Raw genomic sequence first — 22,678 nt, 5'->3', positions numbered from 1 at the left:
AGTGGCAGGGAGACGGGCCATGAAATGCATGCTACCTATAGGCTGATGCTCAAAGCTAGGAAGAGGGGAATTGCAAAAGGACTCAGTTTTTGTCAATGCCTTTCCAGGGTCTCCAGGAAAAGGGGCAAAAGGGCCAACCAGCCAGACATCCAGCCAGGGCCTCTGGAGAACCATGTTGTGGAAGCCACAGGTCATAGCTGAATAAACGTTTAGACAGGAATGTTCTCAGATATTTGGGAAGGCACTGTATTAACATCAATGGTTTTATCTGCAGTCACTGGTGCACGCAGGAGCTTGTTGGTTAGGAATTCTGCATAAATATTTTTGATAAAAATCAGTACCGAATAAGAACCAGGTTTGTAAATGCTTTCAAATTTATTCTTTCCTTCCCGAAGTATTCAGTTAAGTATATTTTCAGTGGGCTATATAAGCAGGAAGCCCAGAAGAACCTATCTTAACTTATTCCAGGGCTGAGATAAAATACTCTTCTTCCTCTTGAATGCAAAAGGACCTTCGTCAGAGATTCCTCCAGGGTAGGGGAGTGTGGAGGGAATCTGATTTCTTGGGTCTCCCAATACATCCCCGTATAGAGCTATGGATTCTGCTCTTTTCTGGTGAACTAAGCCCCTTCAGGAAGACTTTTGAGAAACAAATGAATTTGTCTACTCTCCTTTTCTCTTTACATCCTCTACCTCTCATCCAATGATTTCAAGACACTCCAAATACTCCTGCAGGCTGGTACCACTTACAAAGCTGGTGCCCTGGGATGAATCTACTTCTCAGGCAGGTCAAGACATCCTGTGCCAACCCCCCACCGAGATCATCCATTCATTTCAGACCTCAAGTTTTAGTGAGGTCTACCATGTGCCAGGACCCACTGGAGATACAGTAATAAAACTCACTGCTCTTTACTCAAGAGGAAAGAGTCAAATAAACAATTAAGAAGAGATTGCAGAGATTCACCTCAATGTTTCCTGGAAGCTGTGTTGCTGAGTTGTTGACTCTTAAACAAAGGCTCCCACTACGAGGCTGATCTTTAGGGCTTGACCTGGAAGAGGGTTAACTCTCTTCTCCCCCAAAGTTACAGAAGTAAGGCTAGTGCAGCTCCCACAAAGAAGCTGCCCTGGGCTTTGGGGCAGATGCTCTATATCTCCCAACTTCTCTCATCCACTGGCTCCTCTCCTTGGAAGCCAGGTTCTGGTTTTTGTTTCCCCTGGACTCACTCTAAGACCTGAGTCTTAGGTTTGCGGGTTTCCTCTGGAAGAAAACTAACTTTCTGAACCTCTGAGCTTCTATGCCATTCAGACAGAATTTGGATCTGCTTGTGTCTTGAACAATATCAATCACGACGTCCCAACAAAGATTATGCAGGTAATAGTTCCCTGGAGGCTCAATCTTAAGACACCAGGCTCAGCCCACTTTTTGCTACAGCACACTCACTTTCTGAACTGTGTGCTTTAGACTGTTCTACCAATTGAAGGAAAAGATGATGCTTTTAATACACAATATCACTATTATTTTTTTAGTAGATACTCCTTGCAAAACTCAACAAAATTAGATTAACTGATTTTTTCCATGTTGTAATAGATTTGGAGAAGTAAATGTGGTCTTATCTGTTTATAAAATCTTTTAATATTTGTAATTTAATTTGATTGTCATAACTCTTTAAGGAGGTAGTTCTCCCTTCCCACAGTTGAGGGAACTGTATTTGTGGAAGGTTAAATCACCGGTTTAAAATACAGTCAGGGATTTCCCTGGTGGCGCAGTGGTTAAGAATCCACCTGCCAGTGCAGGGGACATGGGTTCGAGCCCTGGTCCGGGAAGATCCCACATGCCGCAGAGCAACTAAGCCCATGTGCCACAACTACTAAGCCTGCTCTCTAGAGCCCGCGAGTCACAACTACTGAGCCCATGTGCCACAACTACTGAAGCCCTTGCGCCTGGAGCCCGTGGTCCGCAACAAGAGAAGCCAACACAATGAGAAGTCTGTGCACCGCAACAAAGAGTAGGCCCTGCTTGCCGCACTAGAGAAAGCCCACACACAGCAACGAAGACCCAAAGCAGCCAAAGATAAATAACTCAATAATTTAATTAATTAAAATAAAATACAGTCAGGTAATGGAGCAGTTGGGCTTAACGATGTCGCTCCAACACCCAGACTCACGCTCTTTCTATGATACCACACTAATTCCTGTCTCTACAGGAGCCTTTCTTCCAGGAGAGGACACTATTTTATACAATATGAACTCTAACAGCCGAATGATCATCATTTGACTTTTTTAAATAAGTCCTTAAATCAAATGGGTAATTTATACTCACTTTGACTGTTAGAAGAACAACACAGCTAAACACATCCCCCCCAAAAAATCATCAAAAAATGTTTCACAACTCCTAGACATTGTTGTAGGTAGTAATGTAGTGATAAAGAAGTGAACATGTATAAGAGACCATATCAAAAAGCAAGTTATGATGACATGGAGAAATAGAGGGAGTTTGGATTCTTGAAGGTATTGTTAAGTCATGAAATGAAGTAACTCTAGCAGTATTATATTTTTGTCTTCTTATGGGAGATGCAGTCATTTCAGCATAATAAGACATGAAACAAAAAATAAATTGAGATCATAAACTATAAAAAAAAATGTTTCACACACAGTGATGAAGAGTCGGATATTTATAACAGAGATAAACACAAAATGAATGAATGTATTCAACGAAAACAGAAAGCCAGCAGCAAATTAAAGGGGTTTGCTTATGAAACAGCCTAATTATCCGGTCCCCCAACACTACCTTGAACTTATGTTTTATTCTTTGAAACCCTCCTTGGGGATGTCAAGTCCTGTTCATAATATAACCCTGATACTGAGAATGCGCATGTGAAAGCAGCACCTCCCTCCCGCCTCCTCCCGCCGCCCACCTGGCATGCCGGATGGAGGCGATGGCATTGCTGAACTCGCTGTCGATGCTGCGGCAGTTGTAGAACTCCTCGTAGGCCGGCCTGGAAGAGCCCTGGTACTCGATGCGGCTGATGCGGCAAATCCCCACAATCAGGATGATGAGCATCAGGATGAAGGCGACACAGAGGGCGCCGATGATGATGTAGAGAGAGTGCCGGGGCATGTTGGTGAGACTCTCCGCCATGTGCCCGGACTTCCACTGGATGTCTGAAGGCAGATAGAAGCAAACGGCTGCGGATGAGTTGTGGCCTTTTGAATGGGGAGGACTTTCCTGTCCTCACATCAGGAACCTAAAATATAAGGGCTGTCCAAGCTGGGAAGAATTGTTTTCTATGGATAATCCAGACCAAAGGCCTTACTATATACGGACCTCTTACAAATCATTAAGAAAAAACAGGAACATGCCATAGAAAAATGCACAAAGAATATAAAAATGAATTCACCAAGGAAATACAAGTAGAAAATTGTTTAGCTTCATAATTATTTTTTTAAAATGCAATTCCTATATCAGTTCCCAAATATTATTTTTAAATTTTGATAACCACAGTTGACAGGGGTACAGAAATGGGGACTGTGTGAATGGACACACAACCCCTGTGCAGACTGCATGGAGTTTCCTTTGACCCAGAAATTTCAATGTTCAGAATTTATGCTGAGGAAATGATCCTATAAATGCATAAAGCCCTGGGGGCAAGGATGTTCATCTCAGCAGCACAATTTTTAAATGTTAGATTATCAACTATCACACATTTAGAAAAAAGTTCAGAAGATAGCACAGACACCCATGTACTCACCGCTCAAAGTTAATAAATGTTCCTATTTGACCTTCTCTGTTTTATATGTTTAAAGGTCTTTTTTAAAAGAAATAACACATTATAGATATAGCTGGAGTCTCTCAACCCCATATTCTCTCTCTACCCCACCAACAGACAACACAATTCGTAAAAATGGAAAAATGGGAAACAACCTAAATATTCAACTCTTAGTGAGACGGAGAGATATTCACCAAATAGCAAAAGAATTAAAAAAAAAAAAGGGTTACTGAACAGAACCTAGTTGTAAAGTACAATCACATATGAGCTTCCAACGTCTACCTTACTGAAAAGCTCAGGATGGAGTGATACCAATGATGAACATTTGTTGTTTTCTTACTACGCTAAGCTTTTTGAAAACACCTCATTTAATCATCACAACCCCCGGAAGATATATTATTCCTTCTCCCCACTTTACAGACAATGTCTAGGAAGCTGATGTCACTTCCCGGGTGAGCATGTTGGCAAGTTTGGGTCCAAGTTCTTAGCCTCTGCCTCACACAGCAGTGTGCTAACGACAGTGATCTCTGAAAAGCAGGCCTGCATGGGATTTTTATTTCCTTCTTTACACACCTCAGTCTTTTCCAACTTAAAAAAAAAAAACAGAGAAGAATGCAGTCTGTTTGTAATAATTAAAAAGTAAGCAATAAGTCATTTGAAGAAAACACCCATGGGATTATCTTCCAGCATAACTAGCAGAAGGGGTGTGAGCCTTGGGATCACACCAACCTTGCTTTCAATCCCAGCTGCAAAGTTTACTTGACCTCCCTGAGCCTCAATTTCTTCCGTTATAAGATGATAATTGCAACATATACCCTATAAGCTTGCTGGGAGCGTTAAGTTCGAAAACATGTAAAGAAAAGTAAGAAAGTCCACTGCTGGGCCCATGGTGGGTGGTCCCTAAGGAGGAGCAGCTGCAGTGGTGGAAGAGGGAAGGATACAGAGGAGGAGGATCCTATCCTCTGAGGCACGCACTCTGAGCTGAGGATTATCAGGCATTGCCCTGTGCCCATTCAAAAAACACCAACCTGGATGGGCAGGAAAAAAGTGGATGGATGGACATAATTGCTGTATCTGGCACAGGTCAAGAGTGTCTAATTATGTCCTGTTTACAGACCTGCATACGAATGGAATGGTTCAGATAATGTGACCAGGATTTGAAAGGAAGCTGTGAAGATTAAAAAGGGCTAGATAAGATCAAAGAGAAACTGAACTTGGGAAAGAGGATGCATTCTCTTCTTCACTCACACCGCCACCTCCACCACCATCACCTCCAGGCCATGATTTCCACCTTAGGACTCTGGGTGCTTGGAAATGGGACTCAGGGGTGGGTGGGAATGGGCCTGTCTTCCCGTGAAATCCTCAGGCCCCTTTCCACTTTAGGTGAAAGTATTTGTCACCTCTGGGTCCTCATACTCTCATCTTAGCGACATCTTCGGTGACACTGGAGTCTCAGAATCAGCTATTCTTTCCCTTGACAAGTTACGATCTGCACAAGAGCACAGGTAAACACCCAAACAAGGATCCGAGTGTGCAGACCTTTTTCCTAGAAGCCTAATGGAAAACTGACCCATGCCCTGAGCCTGGCTGGTTCCTGAGAGTTTGAGAAGAACGGGATGAATGAAGTGACTTCTGAGTGTGTGTCCAGATCTTCTGGCTCCTGAGTTTTACACCAAGGGCCTCGAAGTCTGGTTTTGCCACTCGAGCCTGCCTTCCTGATCACAAAGCCCGGGCAGCCAACGCACACACAGGCAGATGGAACGACATAAATCACTGCAAATAAATGGTCACAATGGAAGAGAGGGGTTGTTTTGTGAAACCAAGACTCAGTCCCGGATTGGCAGCCTTTTCATCTGGCAGTAACCTGGTGCACATGGAGAGAGACAAGTCATCTTTCTGGCTGAAAGAGAAGCATGACTCACTTGATTTCCAAGTATTTCAACATTCTCTGAAAAATTCAGTCGTAGGCTGGAGTCCAGCACTCACAGGGTGCGCTATAACACTCACTGAGCATCGTCACGAGGGCAGCCAATACTGTTTCTACTCCAGCTCGGTGGAGCACTCAGATCTGACCACTGTGGCAGCCACACAAGTTCCTGATGAGTTCCTATGGTCAATGCACACCTTCGTGTAAACAGCTTACACATCACACTGATTGTGTATACACAGCCAGTGCACAACCGCACACGGCCACTGAAGCAGAAAAACAACTGTACTAGGTTACGTGCTCGGCACACTGCCCCAGGCCTAATAAGCTGCCTAAATCGCTTGCATTTCTGACCATCTGCTCTATTTCCCCAAACTCTGAATTCCAAGCTGTTTGGACTTTTGGGAAAACTTTCTCAAAATTTCTCCTGAACTTCTGTTTCTCCTCCCTGCCCGTCCTTTGCTTTTTCCATCCTATTGTCATCTAAAACTTGTCTGATAAGTGAATGTGGCTGCTTTGCACGCTAGGTGGATTCGTAGGCAAGCTGGATCTGAATACATCCAACATTTGGTCTGCGAGGCAGCAAATGTATCTGCAGCAGGTGGCTGCAGCTGCCGCCTCCCGGTCCATAAGTCATCGCTCTGCTGCATACGGGGGGTCCCAGTGCATGAATCATTTACTATAGTGGCTGCGGCAGGGCTCGGGGAAAAATCATGCACCAGAGCATGCTGGAAGGGATGACCTCACCAGCCCTGGCAGGTGCATGACCAGGAACGCATGCACACCAACTGTTCAGGGAAAATGTCGCACTTCTGGGTCTCAGGGAGCATTTGCATTTCGGTTTAAACTCAATCTGTTTGAGGTTTTGTATCTTCTAAAGTGCTTTCACCTTTAACATTTCAATCGGTACGAAAATAGGAGCTACGTAGGGGCTGGACTCGGAGCCTCTGCTCAAGGTAAAGCAGGCAGTCAGCGGCCAAGCTGAGGATAAAACGAGACCCACCGACCACCTCCGCTCCACCTAAAAGAGACCTCATTCGATAGACAAATTTAATTCTAAAATACATTTCCCATATCTGTTTTTTCATTTACCCAGGTGAATCTAGCTAGACTAATTTGTCCACCTACTTTTAAAGTCTTTTTCAGACTTAAAAAGAGTCTGAAAGTAAAGGAATGAAAGTCTGTTTGGAGTAGATGTCACTTAGATAGCTAGATAATTTTTGAACCATCTGTGGCCTAGAACAACTGAGGTGGGATTTCAAATTTATGTTTTCTGTAGCTAAAAGTCAGGTGGACAATCAAAACAGTCAATGAGACTGAAAAAAGTTAACATTCTCATTAATCTTCAGAAGATGCAGAAGCGGGGGGAACGGAAGGCACAGCTTGCCTCCCTCCTAGCAATCCCATCACTGAACCGGTATCAATAAGCACCTACTATACGCCGAGCATTGTGCTGAGTGCCTGGGGTAAGAAGCAAGGGAAGACTGAGAGGAAAGTGGGCTAAGCCGCATGGCTAAGTCCAAGTGTGCTAAGCCATGAGGGACCAGAGCGGCACTGCTTCGAGAGGGGACAAGGGAATCGTCATCTAACTGGGGAATCAGGAGAGCTTTTGCGATGGGGGTCCACAGCAAGCGTGGCTCTAAGGGTAAGTGCATAGTCACCAGGGATGGAGAACAGCAAAGGGAAGGCTGTCCCAGGCAAAGACCTGCGAGGAGGTGGAAAGCAGAGTGAAGAGCTGGAAGGAGGACAGGGTGGCCGCTCAAGGCAGAGAGGCAGAGACTGTCTGAGTGAAGACGGGGCACCTCCCCACAGTGTAGGGGCAGCCCTCCCAGTCCCATAGGCAAGAGTGTGGCCTTTGCTCTTTAGTCATTAATGTTTTTGTTTGTTTGTTTGTTTGTTTTTGCGGTACACGGGCCTCTCACTGTTGTGGCCTCTCCCGCTGCGGAGCACAGGCTCCGGACGCACAGGCTCAGCGGCCATGGCTCACGGGCCCAGCCACTCCACGGCATGTGGGATCTACCCGGACCGGGGCACGAACCCATGTCCCCTGCATCGGCAGGCGGACTCTCAACCACTGCGCCACCAGGGAAGCCCCACTGATGTACTTTAATAGCAACTTGGTGTGGGCAAGGATGGAAACAGTGGTTGCAGGGAGGGTCTGAGGGTTCAGATTTGCACTTTGAAAAGATGCCTCTGCCATTTATGACCACATAGATGAACTGGAGGACATTCTGCTGAGTGAAATAGACCAGACACAGAAAGATACATATTGCATGATGTCACTTATATGTGCAACATATAGGAAAAAAAAAAACCCAGAGAGTAGAATGGTGGCTACCAGAGGCTGAGGAGGGGGGCGGGTGATGGAAGGGAGGGAGGGAGGGAGGGAAGGTGGCTGGGGGAGATGGGGTGGAAGCATGGGCAGTCACTGTTGAATGGGTGTAGAGTTTGTCTTGCAAGATGAAAAGAATTCTGAGGAAAGATGGTGGTGATGGTTGCAATATAAATATAAATGTACTTACAATATTGTATACAATATAAATGTACTTAACACTTAAAAATGGTTAAGATAGTTATGTGTATTTTACCACAATGAAAAAAATTTTCAAATAATGAAAAGGTTAAATACTTTTGGAAAACTAAAAAGAAAGAAAGGAAGCAAAAAGAAAAGAAAGGTTGCTTCTGGCTGTATATGAAGAAAGGGTTTGAGGGGCTAGGGTGGAAGCCAGGTCAGAGGCTACTGCGGCATGTGGCGGAGCTGGTGGTGGCTTGGCCTGAGTGAGCGGGGTGGAGACAGAGAGGTGAAGGAATGTGGGTGTGAGTTAGGGGTGGAATTCGCCAGACTGTGCAGCTTGTAGAGGCCAGTGAGGAGAGACAAAGGTAGTGTCAAATTTCTTGGCCTTTGGCTTGTATCCCTGGATGGATGAAGTGCTGGAGGCAAGCAGGGGACATGGCAAGACAACCAGGTTTGAGTGGAAGCTCATGAGTTTTCTTTTGTACATGTTGAATTGGAAGTGCCTTCAAGACACCCAAGGGGCGACATCAAATAGACAGTTGTATTATTTTGTTCAGCATTTTGGTTAATAACAGCAAACGGCTATTGAGAGTTCAATGTGTGCTGAACGCTATTCTAAGTGTGTTAGGTCCTTTATTCCTCATACGATGCTCTGAAGTGGACATTGCTACTATCTCCCTTTTATACAGGAAGCAGCTGGGACTCCAAAGAAGCCAGGGAAGGAGCAAAGTTGGTTGACTTGGGTTTCTTCTTCCCAAAATGCATGGAATTTAATAATGGTTGAAGAAACCCATCAAAACAGTTATGTTATATGAGCAGTCTTTATTGTACAAATAGATTCGGTTCTTTGGTTCTCATTCTGGTATAAACTAGGATTTTTAAAAAATAAAACTCATTTGGAATTAACATACACACACTACTGTATATACAATAGATAACCAACAAGGACCTACTGTATAGCACAGGGAACTATACTCAATATTTTGTAATAACCTAAAGGGAAAAGAATCTTGCCCAGGTTTCCACATGTAATAAGTGGCAGAACCTGAATTTGAACCACACACTTTGGCTCTAAACACTTAATAAGTAATGTTTTCCATACTGCACAATGTGGAAATCAATGTATTGGGGCCAGACTGCATTAGAAAATAAATTTAGAAAACCATATAAAAGCGTGTCACACTTGTAAAGTAAGTACTACTTCATGTTTTGTGTGAGTGGGAGAGACACTGTATGTTATGTGCCGCATCAAAATGCAAAATCTATTTGTTACTGTGGGTTGCAGTCAAAAGGCCTAAGAAACACTTATCTCTGCTATATGCATCCATCAGGACCCTTCAGGAAGGGAGGATGAAGATTCCCCTCGTGGAATACCTGTATCTACCTTGGAACAGAAAAGTCAAGGTCTAATTACATCAATAAAACTACATATCTATAGAATGCCTGTTATCCTAAAATATTCAGTATGTTTAGAAAATTAGTAGTTATCTCAGAAACATCTAATTTATCAATATTCCATCAGAGGCGGGGAAATTTCACTTTGAATAGACACCCAGAGGCTGCTCACTGCTCAGAGAGTGACAACTGATGATAGCAATTAAGGCAACCATTTACTGAGCACTCACTGTGAACCAGGCACTGTACTGCACTGTGTTATTCACATTCATTACCCCATTTATCAAGGCCTGTGGCTCAGAGCTCTTGTTTACCAGGAGTAAGTACCCGAGCTGGGATTCAAAACCAGGACCGCACAACTTCACAGTCATGTCCTTCCCATAATCAGGCTGCTTCCCCACATCTAGCCACGATAGCTTCCCAAGAGGTCAGTGCAGGATGCAGCCTTGGTGTTCAAAGTATTTAGCAAGGTAATTGTGGATTAAGTGGGACTTGCGAGTCAACTTCAACCCCCAACACCATTGCTTCCAAGAGAAAAAGTTTTATTGGCAAAGAGCCAATATATAAATAAACGCTCATGAAAAATTCAAGGACCCCTTAATTTGACTATTCCATTTTCAATAATCTATTCTACTGATATTCTCACACAAGAATATGTATATATAAGAATTTTCACTCTACTGTTGTTTTTAATACCAAAAACCTGAAAATGAGTTATCTGTCAATCAATAGGGGTATGATTAAATAAATTATACAGCATCTAAAAAATGGAAATACTGTCTGGTGTTAAAAAAAATTGAAGATCTGCATAAGCCAACATGGATAAATACTCAAGATATATTACTAAGCATAAAAGCAAGATGCTGAACAGTATGTATAGAATAGTCCCATGTGTACGGGAGAAAATGGGACTTTATACAGTGACTGAAAGCATCTGGAAGAATCCACAATAAATGGGTAACAGTTGTTACCTTTGGGGAGTGAAGTGGGGAGTCTCCATGGGGAGGAAGATTAATTAATTTTATTTTGTTTGTTTTCTTTTTTATTGAAGTATAATTGATTTACAATGTTGCGTTAGTTTCAGGTGTACAGCACAGTGATTCAGTTTTATATATATATGTGTGTGTATGTGTGTGTGTATATATATATGTACATATATATATATTCTTTTTCAGATTCTTTTCCCTTATAGTTTATTATAAAATATTGAATATAGTTCCCTGTGCTATACAGTAGGTCCTTGTTGGTTATCTATTTTTTTTTTTTTTTGCGGTATGCGGGCCTCTCACTGTTGTGGCCTCTCCCGTTGCGGAGCACAGGCTCCGGACGCGCAGGCTCAGCGGCCATGGCTCACGGGCCCAGCCGCTCCGCGGCATGTGGGATCTTCCTGGACCAGGGCACAAACCCGTGTTCCCTGCATCGGCAGGTGGACTCTCAACCACTGCGCCACCAGGGAAGCCCAGTTATCTATTTTATATACAGCAGTGTGTGTATGTTAATCCCAAATTAGTTTTCTTTTTTTAAAAATCCTGCTTTACACAAAAATGAGAACAAAAGATCCGAATCTATTTGTACGATAAGGACTGCTCATATAACATAACGGTTTGATGGGTTTCTTCAAGCATTATTAAGTTCCATGCATTTTGGGAAGAAGCAGCCCCAGATATCCAACTTTGCTCCTTCCCTGGGCTCCTGGAGCTACCTGCACGAAGTCTCACAGCAACTCCTGTCACATATGAAGACCCACCCTTGGAGGAGGAGATCCTGAAGGCAAGAGCTGTTTCATTAATCTTTATATCCTGGGCACTGTGCTTGACGTCTGACAATAAGAGGGCCTTAATTATTCATTGAATGCATAAATCCAAGATGCCCTGTTCCCCTAGTTCTCAACTGCAGAATGTCATTAATTCAATAGTTTAACCATAGATTCAACTGCTCAGTATATAGAACTAGCCAACTCTCAGTCAGCAGGACTGTCTGTAACTCTAACTGTATAGACCTTAAAGCTCCAACACAAATGATACAAAACATTCCACTATGTAGAGAATTTTAAGAATTTTGAATTTTAGACTTTGATTTTAGGAAGGCAAAAGTTTTATTAAAATCCTCCCAAAATTTTTTGATCAGTCCAAAGGTGGTTAAGAACAAGTGTCAGAATTAAAACTTCAGCAGGCTTGTTTTGTTAGTTTCTAGAACTTAGGGTTTGCATTTGTCTCAGAATATGTATAAAACACCATAGCTACTCTCATGATCCTTTTAGGATAGCTCTGGATCAATGTTTTTGATGGTTTTGATAAATATGTGTGGTCTGCTAGATTTCTGCTTCTTATGACTGATTGGGGGCCAGATAATAACTCTAAAGGGCACATTTCTAAAAACGATCCATTATTAGGGTAAACATTAGGAATGTGAGCCATGGAACCTCTAAAATGGTGTTAATTTGCATGTAAATCCCATTGAGGTTTCTGAATCTAGTGTTGGCTGATGACAAAGTAGACTCATTTCCACATGCAGAGCCCTTCCTTCACTGGAATCTGCACAAACTCTCAGTGTGTGTTTGTGAGTATCACACACGTATTCTATGAATTTCTCTTTTCCACATGCAATAGGAAACATCCTATGGTGTTCTGTAAGGAAAAGGCAATAGGAAATGCCTGCCTTATTATAATCTGTGCTTCCTGGCAGAGCATGACGCTACTTTGAGGGTGAATCCAACAATGCTAGGGCTGGAAGGAAGAAAACTAACCATTTCATTTAATCCTTCATTTTATGGATGAAGAAACTGAGCTCCAGAGAGATAAAATGCCCTTCCTCCTGCCTGGTGATTGGCTGGGTGGCAGGACCAATCCAGATCCCTGTTCTTAAGAGCAACACCCATTCTATTCACCAAATCCTGCCCCTTTAATCAGTCTAAGTTATGTTTATGTGAATACTTATTATAATGATTAGGATGATGCTGTAACAGAAAAAAAGTAATGCTAAATCATCTCCAAATGTTATAATTTTTAAGAACAAACGGGAGTAATGAAACGCTGCTGATAAGGTGCTATGGTAGGCCAAATAATGGTCTCCCAAAGACAAATACATACTATTCCCCAGAATCTTTGATTATGCTACCTTCCACGGCAAAAGGAACTCTGCAGATGCGATTGAGCTGACGGTCTTGAGATGGATAGATTATCCTAAATTACCTTCATGGGCCCAAAGTAATCACAGGAGTCCTTATAAGTGAAAGAGGGTTATGAGAGATCTGGAGAAGGAAATGTGACAATGGAAGCAGGAGTCAGAGAGATGTGATTGCTGGCTTTGAAGATGGAGGAAGGGGCCACGAGCCAAGGAAGGTAGGCAGCCTCTAGAAGTTGGAGAAGGCAAAGAAGAAGGTTCTTTAGAAACTCCAGAAGGAAGACAGTCATGTTGCGTTTTAAGCCATTAAATCTGTGGTAATTCGTTGCAGCCACAGTAGGAAACAAATACAGGTGGTCAGGGAAGGCATCTGAGAAGGTGACATTCAAGCTGAGACCTAAAAGCTGAGAAGGAGACAGCTGTGCTAAAATCGCAAGGAAGGGCTTCCCTGGTGGCGCAGTGGTTGAGAGTCCGCCTGCCAATGCAAGGGACACGGGTTCGTGCCCCGGTCCGGGAGGATCCCACATGCCGCGAAGCGGCTGGGCCTGTGAGCCATGGCTGCTGAGCCTGCGCGTCCGGAGCCTGTGCTCTGCAACGGGAGGGGCCACAACAGTGAGAGGCCCGCGTACCACAAAAAAAAAAAAAAAAAAAAAAAATCGCAAGGAAGAGAGCTCCAGGCATGGGGAACAGTGCAGGCAAAGGCCCTGATGGCAGGAATGAACGGGACCTGCTCACAGAAGGGAAAGGAGGACAGTGTGACTCAAGTGTAGTGAACAAGAAAGGAGGGCAGGTGAATGGCCTTAGGAAGCAGAGGTCAGGCTGGTGGGAGGCCCCATTACTGCCTTTGACAACTCGGAGCCCGCCATGCTATGGAGCTACATGGGCCATGGTTATCCCTCTTCTCTGGTTCATCTGAGCTTTCCTGTTGAGACTTACCAACCTGACCTTGTGTCATTCAGGTACCCTCCTCTTGGTTTCTAGCCACTTCAGAAGATCATAGATGTTCAGGGTTAGAAAGAAACCTCAGAGACCATGGGTCCCATGGCTCATACAGGACAGGAGACCTCTTATATCTTCCCTGCCCACTGACAGTCCAAACTCTGCTTCCACTTCTGCTTTGAATCCGTCCCATTGATTCAGATCCATTTCTCTCGGCACTGGCCACCAGTTCCACCTGTGTGTTATCGCAAACCTTATATGCTTATTCTCCATTCTTATGCTCAGGTCAAGGATGGAAGCATCCAACATTGGGACCCAGTAGAGCCTAATCTGTGATGACATTTATTTTAACACCTTTGGCTGAATGGAGGGGTGCAAATGAGATCATCAAATGGAAAGTGCTACTCTGGGTGAACAGAGAACCCAGGTGTGTGCTGAGATGTGTGATGGGTCCCGTCACACCCAGCTGCTCAGAGTGAGTGGCCTGTGCCCTCTGACAAGTGCCAAAGGCTAGTGTTTGCCAGGAGGAGCTCATAGGATAAGGGCGACAGTGGCGCAGAAGGAAAGAGAAGCAGCAGCTAACACTTATTTAGTGCCTACTGCATAGCCGAGATCTGCACAAATTTGCCTCCGTTAAGCCTCACAGCAACTTTTCTATCACCATTTTACAAGTGAGAAAGACAAGGCTGAGATACATTTGACCATGACGGAGCTAGACCATGAAGCCAACTTTTGTCCTTATTATTCCATCCTTGTATATCTTTTGCCTATCTTATCCATCACCAGAAGGAAGTAAAACTAAATTTTTTTATAGTTATAAGATTTTACTTCAAAATATCTTAAGGGCATCCTTTGTGTTCCTGACTCTTTACCCATATTCTCCTATACATTTATCTTCACACCGAGGATTTTAAAATTATACATAGATATTCCTCTGGCCCAAGGCGTGAAATTTGTCCTTTCACAGAATTATCAAATTTTGTAACGAAAACTGGTCCTATTTTATGGATAAGTACACTGAGACTCAGCACAACTAAATGCAGCCACACAATAAGTGCCACAGCCAGGGCGAGAACCGAGGTCCTGACCCACATCTGGGATCCTTCCCACCAACCGATCTCACCAGACTGGACTTATCATCCTATATCTACTTTAGTCTTAACATCCTGCATCAATTCACAGCCCTGAGCATCTGTACCATTGGAATCCCTTTCCTTCCCTTTCTTCAACAACAGAGTGTTTCTCAGCCATCGTGAGCAAGAACAGTTGGTTCTAAAACCTTTCTGTATAGGGGTATTTGGAAAGGATGAGGGGGAGACCTAAAAGGAATTACTCTCTCAAGTCCTGAGCCAAGACAAAGACAAAGAGTGAGCAGACAGGAGCCCAAATAACACCTTCATTACTGGTCAAGTTGAGGTTGAAGAATATGGTCCATATTTGTGGATAAGAAGGTTTCCTGTTACTGGCCATGCCCCACTCGACACACACACCAAGAATTAGACAAGCCCGTGCAGCCATGGGCGGTGCTGGACCACCAGTGAGGGGCCTGTTCTTGAAACATGTACAGCGTGGAGGAGTAGAGGCAGCAGACAGGCCAGCCCAAGAGGCAGACAGACAGACAGACACGGCTATGTATACTGAGCTGACTCCTGCCAAACTCACACAGCAGATGAGCTGTCTTTGCCTGATGAAGAGTAAGAGAGTGGGAAAGAGGGCCCAGGAGGGAGATTTTAGGAGAGAGCCAAACCCAACTACGCTGACTAATTTAAATGAGAAGAAAACACACTTCAACGCTGAGTTTTTAGCGATTTACAAAACAATGAAAACCCAATTCCAGGGCAGTTCTCGTTTTCACCTCAGTCCTAGTAGATACGTGGTTTTAATATACAAAATCCTGATCCTGACACTGTCTAACTTCTGTGAGTCCATCTGTAGAGAACACCTCACTCTAAGCAGCTCAAAGTATTTTTCAGATTTTTATCTTTTATGCTCATCCTCACGGAACTTTTCTCCAGGCAACTGATGGAACCTAATACGTTTGAAGACACTTGAAGACAAAGAATGCAAAGTGAATTTACATTCTGTGTGGTTTTCTTAATGCTTTCAACACAAAGACTCTCTTTTCTGATGCGATTCTAATGCTTCTCTGCTAAGCACATTTTTGGCTGCCTTAGCAGCCACGAACTCTGGATGACATCTGTGCATTCTCATCCCGGTGGAAAGGCTGGATTCAGACTCAGGAAGGGCGGGGGGAGCAGCATAACACACTGAGCCAAAGCCCTCAACTGGGATCCGGGAGGCACGGGGGGCTCAGGGTACCCCTTGGGCCTCACTGCCTCACCTGTGAGTGCTGTGGGGCCGGCGCATCCTCTTCTCATTGAATGAAAATGTAACGGTAAGTCACAGTGGCCGAGCGGCAGAATACTCACGGATTTCACAGTTTGCTCCTACCCAGCCGCGTGGGCAGTGGCATGTATAACCATTGGGCTGGTCCAGGCAGGTACCGGCGTGATGGCAGGGGTTACTGTCACATTCATTGATGTCGATGTCACACTCTTCACCTAAGGAGATAAAGAAAAGCGGCAGTGAGCCAGCTAGCTGCCCCAGCGGCTCTGTCCCCGGTCACTTCTCCAGCTCGGCAAAGATCTAAGGCTGGGGTCACTATCTCCTGCAATGCAGCCCAACTGGCTGTTTGTATAAAGTGCAGAACTCTCCCAGAATTCCAGACAAGGGATCCTTTACTTAAGTAAAGCTTAAAAAAGAAAAAGAAATGGCACCGGTAAAAAGAATCTCCTTTAATCTTTTGAATTCATTATCTGAAGCTGATTCCCATATCTGAATAAACCTTTTGAAGTTTATCGGAAAAACAAACTTGGGCTCCTGATTTTACTAAAGAAATATATTTTGTTTTGGATTTAGTCAGCTGAATCTTCTTATTTTTCTGAAACTCCGGAAAGCCAAAAAACTCACAGTTTATGGGGTTTTTTGTTTTGTTTTTTTTTTGTAGCCAAGTGTTTGATTGTGTAAGCCTGGGCATTTGACTATTTTCTGGATAGTTCTAGGTCACAGACGTGTGCCTAGCCTGAGTCAATTATGAAAATGTACTCCTCTTTCCAAATCCCTGGAAATGCTTCTGGGAGGGATTGAAATGCTGAGGGAGCACATCAGGGCCCCCTAAGGAATGACAGTTGTGATGTCTGGGGTGAGTCCAGTACTGAAATAATCTTCCCTGGGAAATGGTCCCCGAGGGAAGCTCACATCTGGTCCAGTCCTTCCGTCCTTCCCCCATAATGAAAACTGTGACCTGGAGCTCCTGAGGCCACTACACCCAACATTTGGGGGCATCCTTGATCCCCTCAGAGAAAGCCTAGTTTAAACTAACAAACCAGAACATGGGCTGATATCACTGTGGTCCAAAGACCAACTTACAAGAAATAGCTTGTTATTAGAAGTTACACAAACAAAGCCATCTTTGTATGATTTTAAAGCACGAGTCAATACAAAATGGGTACACCTCTTAAAGATATCACAACGAAGCTGAAGAGAGGATACTTCAAATTGAGGCAATCTTTCTTAGAAGTGTGAAAATGAGAAAAAGAAAACTTTAAATATACCTCCATTTGCTTAGATAAATGTAAAAAGTGATATATATATATATATATATATATATATTTAAAATTCCTAGCATTGCTATAGTCATCGACTAAAACAAAAGAGCAAAATCAAAGATTCTGTCCATTTTCAAAGGCAATATTTCAGTGTACACTTGGGTAATTACTTCCAGGCTTACTTAATTAGTATTAAAGAGCTTTTCTATCTGCTATTGGTTTACCTCGTGTTTATAAAACCACCATATGTCACTCACAGACCATTTTAGAGGCAGAATCTCAAACTAAAATAGTTCGTCTCTTTCACTTCACACTTTTTTCATACCTGGCAGCAGACTATTTTATTTTTAAAGTAAAATCTGTCAAATAAAACATTTACTACGTCTAGGTCCTACTAGATTGCTTATAATTCAGTAGTGTCTAAGCGAATTTGTTTCCTGCAATAAATATAGTCATTTATATCAATACGAAAGACATGAAATTGATTGCCTCTTACTAACCTCTTTCAAAGGTTTTCTGTCTATTAATGGGGCAATCACTCTGACTGGAAAAGAGCATAGACTAAACTATTACAAATGGCATTACATGGTAGACTAGTTGAAGAGACATATAAACAGGAATGTGCTGAGAAGCGATAAAAGGATGAAATCAAAGGCCTTGACAAATATACACATCAGTACTGCTTTCCATCCATTTAGGAAGACAAGCTTAACTAAGGTATTTACTAAACAATAGCTTTCTTTCCCTGGCAATCTGAATACTGCAAATTCCGAAATAAGATGCTCTGTTACCTTTGCAGCAATAGCTACAGAAATGGCCTGACTTCTCCCTACTTCTATAGCCTAGCAAAACTCAAAAGCCCCACCCTGCTTCAGAAGTTTAATGTCAGTGTCAAACCCTTTTAACTCCCTAAATTTTGGGCAGCTCTAGAGCTGTCAGTCCAGCCCACCCAGTCCTGCTCTGGTCCAGAGCTTCCCTAGGGAGGTAAATGCCAAGTTCAGGTTCAGAGCAGCCCTAATACATGTTTTGGCTCTTGGACCTCTAAGTGGCTCTAATATAGTTGAGAGAAGTCTAAGATCCTCAGATTTATCTCTTCTTGGGACTCACTGGATTGGAAGGACTTGGTAGGAATAGAGAATGGCAGGAGAAAATAGGATGAACTTTTTCTGTAGACATTCATCAAATATCTAAGACCCAGGAACCAAAGAACCATGGCCCAGAGAGAGTCCCAAACCTATCCCAGTCTGGCTTTCATCACCACAGTGTTCTTAGAGCTATACTTGGGATTCAGTGACATTCAGTGACAGTTCATGATAAAACTCCATGCCAGTCAGGAGCCCAAATAGCTAGCAGCTATTTCCACAGCATATGTGCTCTGGAAGAACCGTGGAGCAATGCACAGTTCACAGATACCTTTAGATTTACTCTGTTGGCCCATTTTACAAACTAACATGCCTACACTTCTATTTGAATCAGTTACCCCCAACTGGCTTGCAGCTGAGGACTTCACTGTGTCATATGCTGGTGGTAAGCATATGGGGTGATTCTGATGATGGAGCCACTCAAGGAAATTTCCACCAGAAGACTTACAAAGATGATTGCTCTTCTCTGCCTCACAGTGATCATGCACTTTGCAAGGTAACTGAAGATTTATTACAAATTATAGAGACTAATTTTGGTTTCATTTATGCTTCCCTGTATTAGGAGTATTATGTTCTTATATACATTTCAACACCTCACCATTCCATCTCCAAGCAATATGCATTCTAGTTAATTTTAGTAGAAGAGTTCTTAGTACATTATATCACCTTTCTCCACTCATAAATACTTAATAAATATAGTAAATAATAAAAAATACTTAATAATACTTAATACTTAATAATACTTAATAAATCTTTATGCTTTTGCTGGCTTAAGCCAGATGACTTTTTCGCTGAGTCGCTTACTTTTTTATTTGAGTGGGGAAAATCAATTACTTTTAAATCGCCGTTGTGCTTGAATAACATTTGTAAAGAGAATACAAAATGAAATTTCTACTTGACTAAGGCTGGAAATCAAAGCCTGAACTTTAAATCTTTTCCTATTGCTTTTCAATCTACTACTTTCTAAGAGGCAATCTGTATAGTAGGTATCACCTTTGGTAGTATGCATGCAAATTCACAAGTGGACTGTTTAATTCGGTATGCTTTCCTCAGATAAATTAAAATGAAAAAGATAAGAAGTCAGAAGTCTCTGCTGTCAGTAAATCCTTGGGTTAATAGAGCTCACACCAAATGATATCAATGAAAATCATTATAATCATAATACCTAGTATTAAATCTAAGCCTATTATGTGCCAGCACTGGAATGGGTACTGTAAGTATAACTCCTTCATACTTCACAAGCATTTTATTCTAGATGAAATGAATCTAATGACTTACTTGGAAGTTCTGCCACAATGGAGCAACTGGAACCTGTCTTGCCCTCCCACTGTAAATAATTACACATGTGGACAAAATATATACTTTAAAAAACACTTTAAGACATTAGACAACAAGCAGTGCATGACTGTGATTGCTAAGAGGAGACAAACGAACAGCTGAGTACCATAACCACTCTGGCATTCTAAATTCTGAACCAATTTAGAACACAACGGTTTCACTGAAATGTGGGGAGTAACTGGAATTTGTGGAGGTTGAGATAGCTGTAATTTGTAGGACAGACCACTACAGAAGGTAGAGCCACTCAGAAAAGGAGCATCAGAGATATGATGCATCCCTGAGTTTGCTGCTGAATACTGTGTACGAGTAAGTTGGAACTCCACAGGCATGGCAAACAAGAGGAAAGATGAACAGTTCCCAAAGCTCACAGAGGACTGGGAAGTATTCAAACTCTCACAGGTTGAAATGCAGACATTTCATTGGCCACCCAGTGCATTATGGGAGGAAAAGGTCACACCTCAGTAGTAGGGCATAACTATCCCTAAAGGCTACTAGAGACTCCAAAATACAAAATACAAAAACAAACCTTGAAAGGATCAATCAGGTCAGCAAGTAACTTACCTACCTGCCACAAAAAATGCCAGCACTTTTAAAAGAAATCCAATCACTCAACAACTTACCTCACAATGACCAGCATTCAAACAAAAAAATATCAGATGTACACACACAAAAAAAAGCAAGAACATGGGACCTATAACCAGAAGGAAAATCAGTCAAAAGACAGAGGTCCATAAATAACAGATGATGGTGAGTAAACAAAACATTTGTTCAAAATGTGAAGGAAAACATGGGGAAAATGAAGATAAAAATGGAAGATATTTTAAAAAAAACCAAATGGAATTTCTAGATGTGAAAAATTCAATATTGTCAAAGATAATATTAAAAAAGAGAGAGAGAGAGAGAGAGAGAGAGAGAACTACAGACAAATATCCCTCATGAACACAGACACAAAAACTCTGAACAAAATATTAGAGGACAAGATTCAGAAATATATAAAAAGAATTATACACTATGACCAAGTGGGTTTTATCCCAGCAAGGCAAGATTAATTCAATATTTGAAAATTGATGAATATAATCCATCATATTAATATGTTAAAGAAGAAAAATCATATGCTGATATCAATTGATGCAGAAAAAGCATCTGGCAAAATTCTACACCCATTCATAACTAAAGCTATCAGCAAGCAAGGAATAGAGAGTAACTTCCTCAATTTGATTTAAAAAAAAATCTGAAAATCCTTATAGGTAACATTATACTTAATTGTGCTTTTCCCCTATGATTGGGAACAAAGCAAGGATGTCTGCTATCACCACTCTTACTCAAACTAGTGTGAGGAGTTCTAGCCAGTGTAATAAGACAATAAAAGGAAATAACATTTATACATATCAGAAAGGAAGAAATAAAACTGTCCCTACTTTCAGAAGACATACCTACCTATGCATAAAATCACAAGGAATCTACCCCCCCAGAATCCTAAAACTAGTAAGTTCATCAAAGTCAGAGGATACAAGATAAACATACAAAAATCAGTTGTATATCTACACACTAGGATGGAACATGTGCACACCAAACTGTATTCTATTTATAATCACTCATTGAACATGTGCACACCAAACTGTATTCTATTTATAATCACTCAAAAAGAGAGAAATATTTAGTTGTACATGTATAGGAGTTACATGCTGAAAACTACAAAATGCTGATGAAGAAATCAAAGATCTAAATAAACAGAGTGTCATACTGTGTTCATGGACTGGAAGACTCCAAATAGTTAAGATATCAATTCTTCCCAAATTAATATACAGGTTTAATACAATTCTTATTAATACCTCATCAAAATCTTCTGTAAATATAGACAAGATTATTCTAAAATTTATATGAAAAAGCAAAGACACTAGTATAGGTGAAACAGTTTTGAAAGAAAAAGAGTAACTGAGAAGAATCATTCTGCCTGATTTCAATAGTTATTACATAACTGTAGCAATCAAGACTGAGTAGTATTGACAGAGGAATAGATACATAGATCAATGAAAAACAATACAGAATCCAAACCAGACCCACACAAATATGGCCAACTGATTTTTGACAAAGGTTTAAAAGCAATTCAATGAAGGAAAGATAGGCTTTTCAACAAACGGTGCTTGAGAAACTGTATTTCTATAGGAAAAACAGAAACAAAACCCCTCTAGTTGGAAGATCCCAGGAAAGAATACAGACTGTGAGCCAAAGCAATATTGAGAAAGAAAAACAGAGCTGGAAGAATCAGGCTCCCTGACTTTGGACTATACTATAAAGCTACAGTAATCAAGACAGTATGGTACTGGCACAAAAACAGAAATATAGATCAATGGAGCAGGATAGAAAGCCCAGAGATAAACCCACGCACCTATGGTCAACTAATCTATGACAAAGGAGGCAAGGATATACAATGGAGAAAAGACAGTCTCTTCATAAGTGGTGCTGGGAAGACTGGACAGCTACATGTAAAAGAATGAAATTAGAACACTCCCTAACACCATACAGAAAAATAAACTCAAAATGGATTAAACACCTAAATGTAAGACCAGACACTATAAAACTCTTAGAGGAAAACATAGGCAGAGGACTCTATGACATAAATCACAGCAGATCCTTTTTGACCCACCTCCTAGAGAAATGGAAATAAAAACAAAAAAAACCCAAATGGGACCTAACAAAACTTAAAAGCTTTTACACAGCAAAGGAAACCATAAACAAGACAAAAAGAAAAACCTCACGATGGGAGAAAATATTTGCAAACGAAGCAACTGACAAAGGATTAATCTCCAAAATTTATAAGCAGCTCATGCAGCTCAATATCAAAAAAACAAACAACACAATCCAAAAATGAGTGGGAGACCTAAATAGACATTTCTCCAAAGAAGACATACAGATTGCCAGCAA

At 41.9% G+C, this 22,678-nt stretch overlaps 1 protein-coding gene across 1 annotated transcript in view; it reads right to left on the bottom strand.

Moving 5' to 3' along the window:
- The window catches only part of DNER (delta/notch like EGF repeat containing), a gene marked incomplete at both ends in the record, with an annotated part of 331,941 nt that overhangs the window by 3,635 nt on the left and 305,628 nt on the right, over positions 1-22,678 (bottom strand). Inside the window, 2 exons of the mRNA XM_082631051.1 lie at positions 2,915-3,161; positions 16,095-16,226. Of these exons, the coding sequence (XP_082487177.1) occupies positions 2,915-3,161; positions 16,095-16,226 (379 nt within the window). The remainder of the gene's footprint in view (positions 1-2,914; positions 3,162-16,094; positions 16,227-22,678) is intronic.

Source organism: Mesoplodon mirus (assembly GCF_964341445.2).
Source record: "Mesoplodon mirus genome assembly, chromosome: 8".
Classification (NCBI taxonomy): domain Eukaryota; kingdom Metazoa; phylum Chordata; class Mammalia; order Artiodactyla; family Ziphiidae; genus Mesoplodon; species Mesoplodon mirus.
Note: the sequence above shows the minus strand (reverse complement) of the source record. Positions and strands in the feature narration are given on the sequence as shown.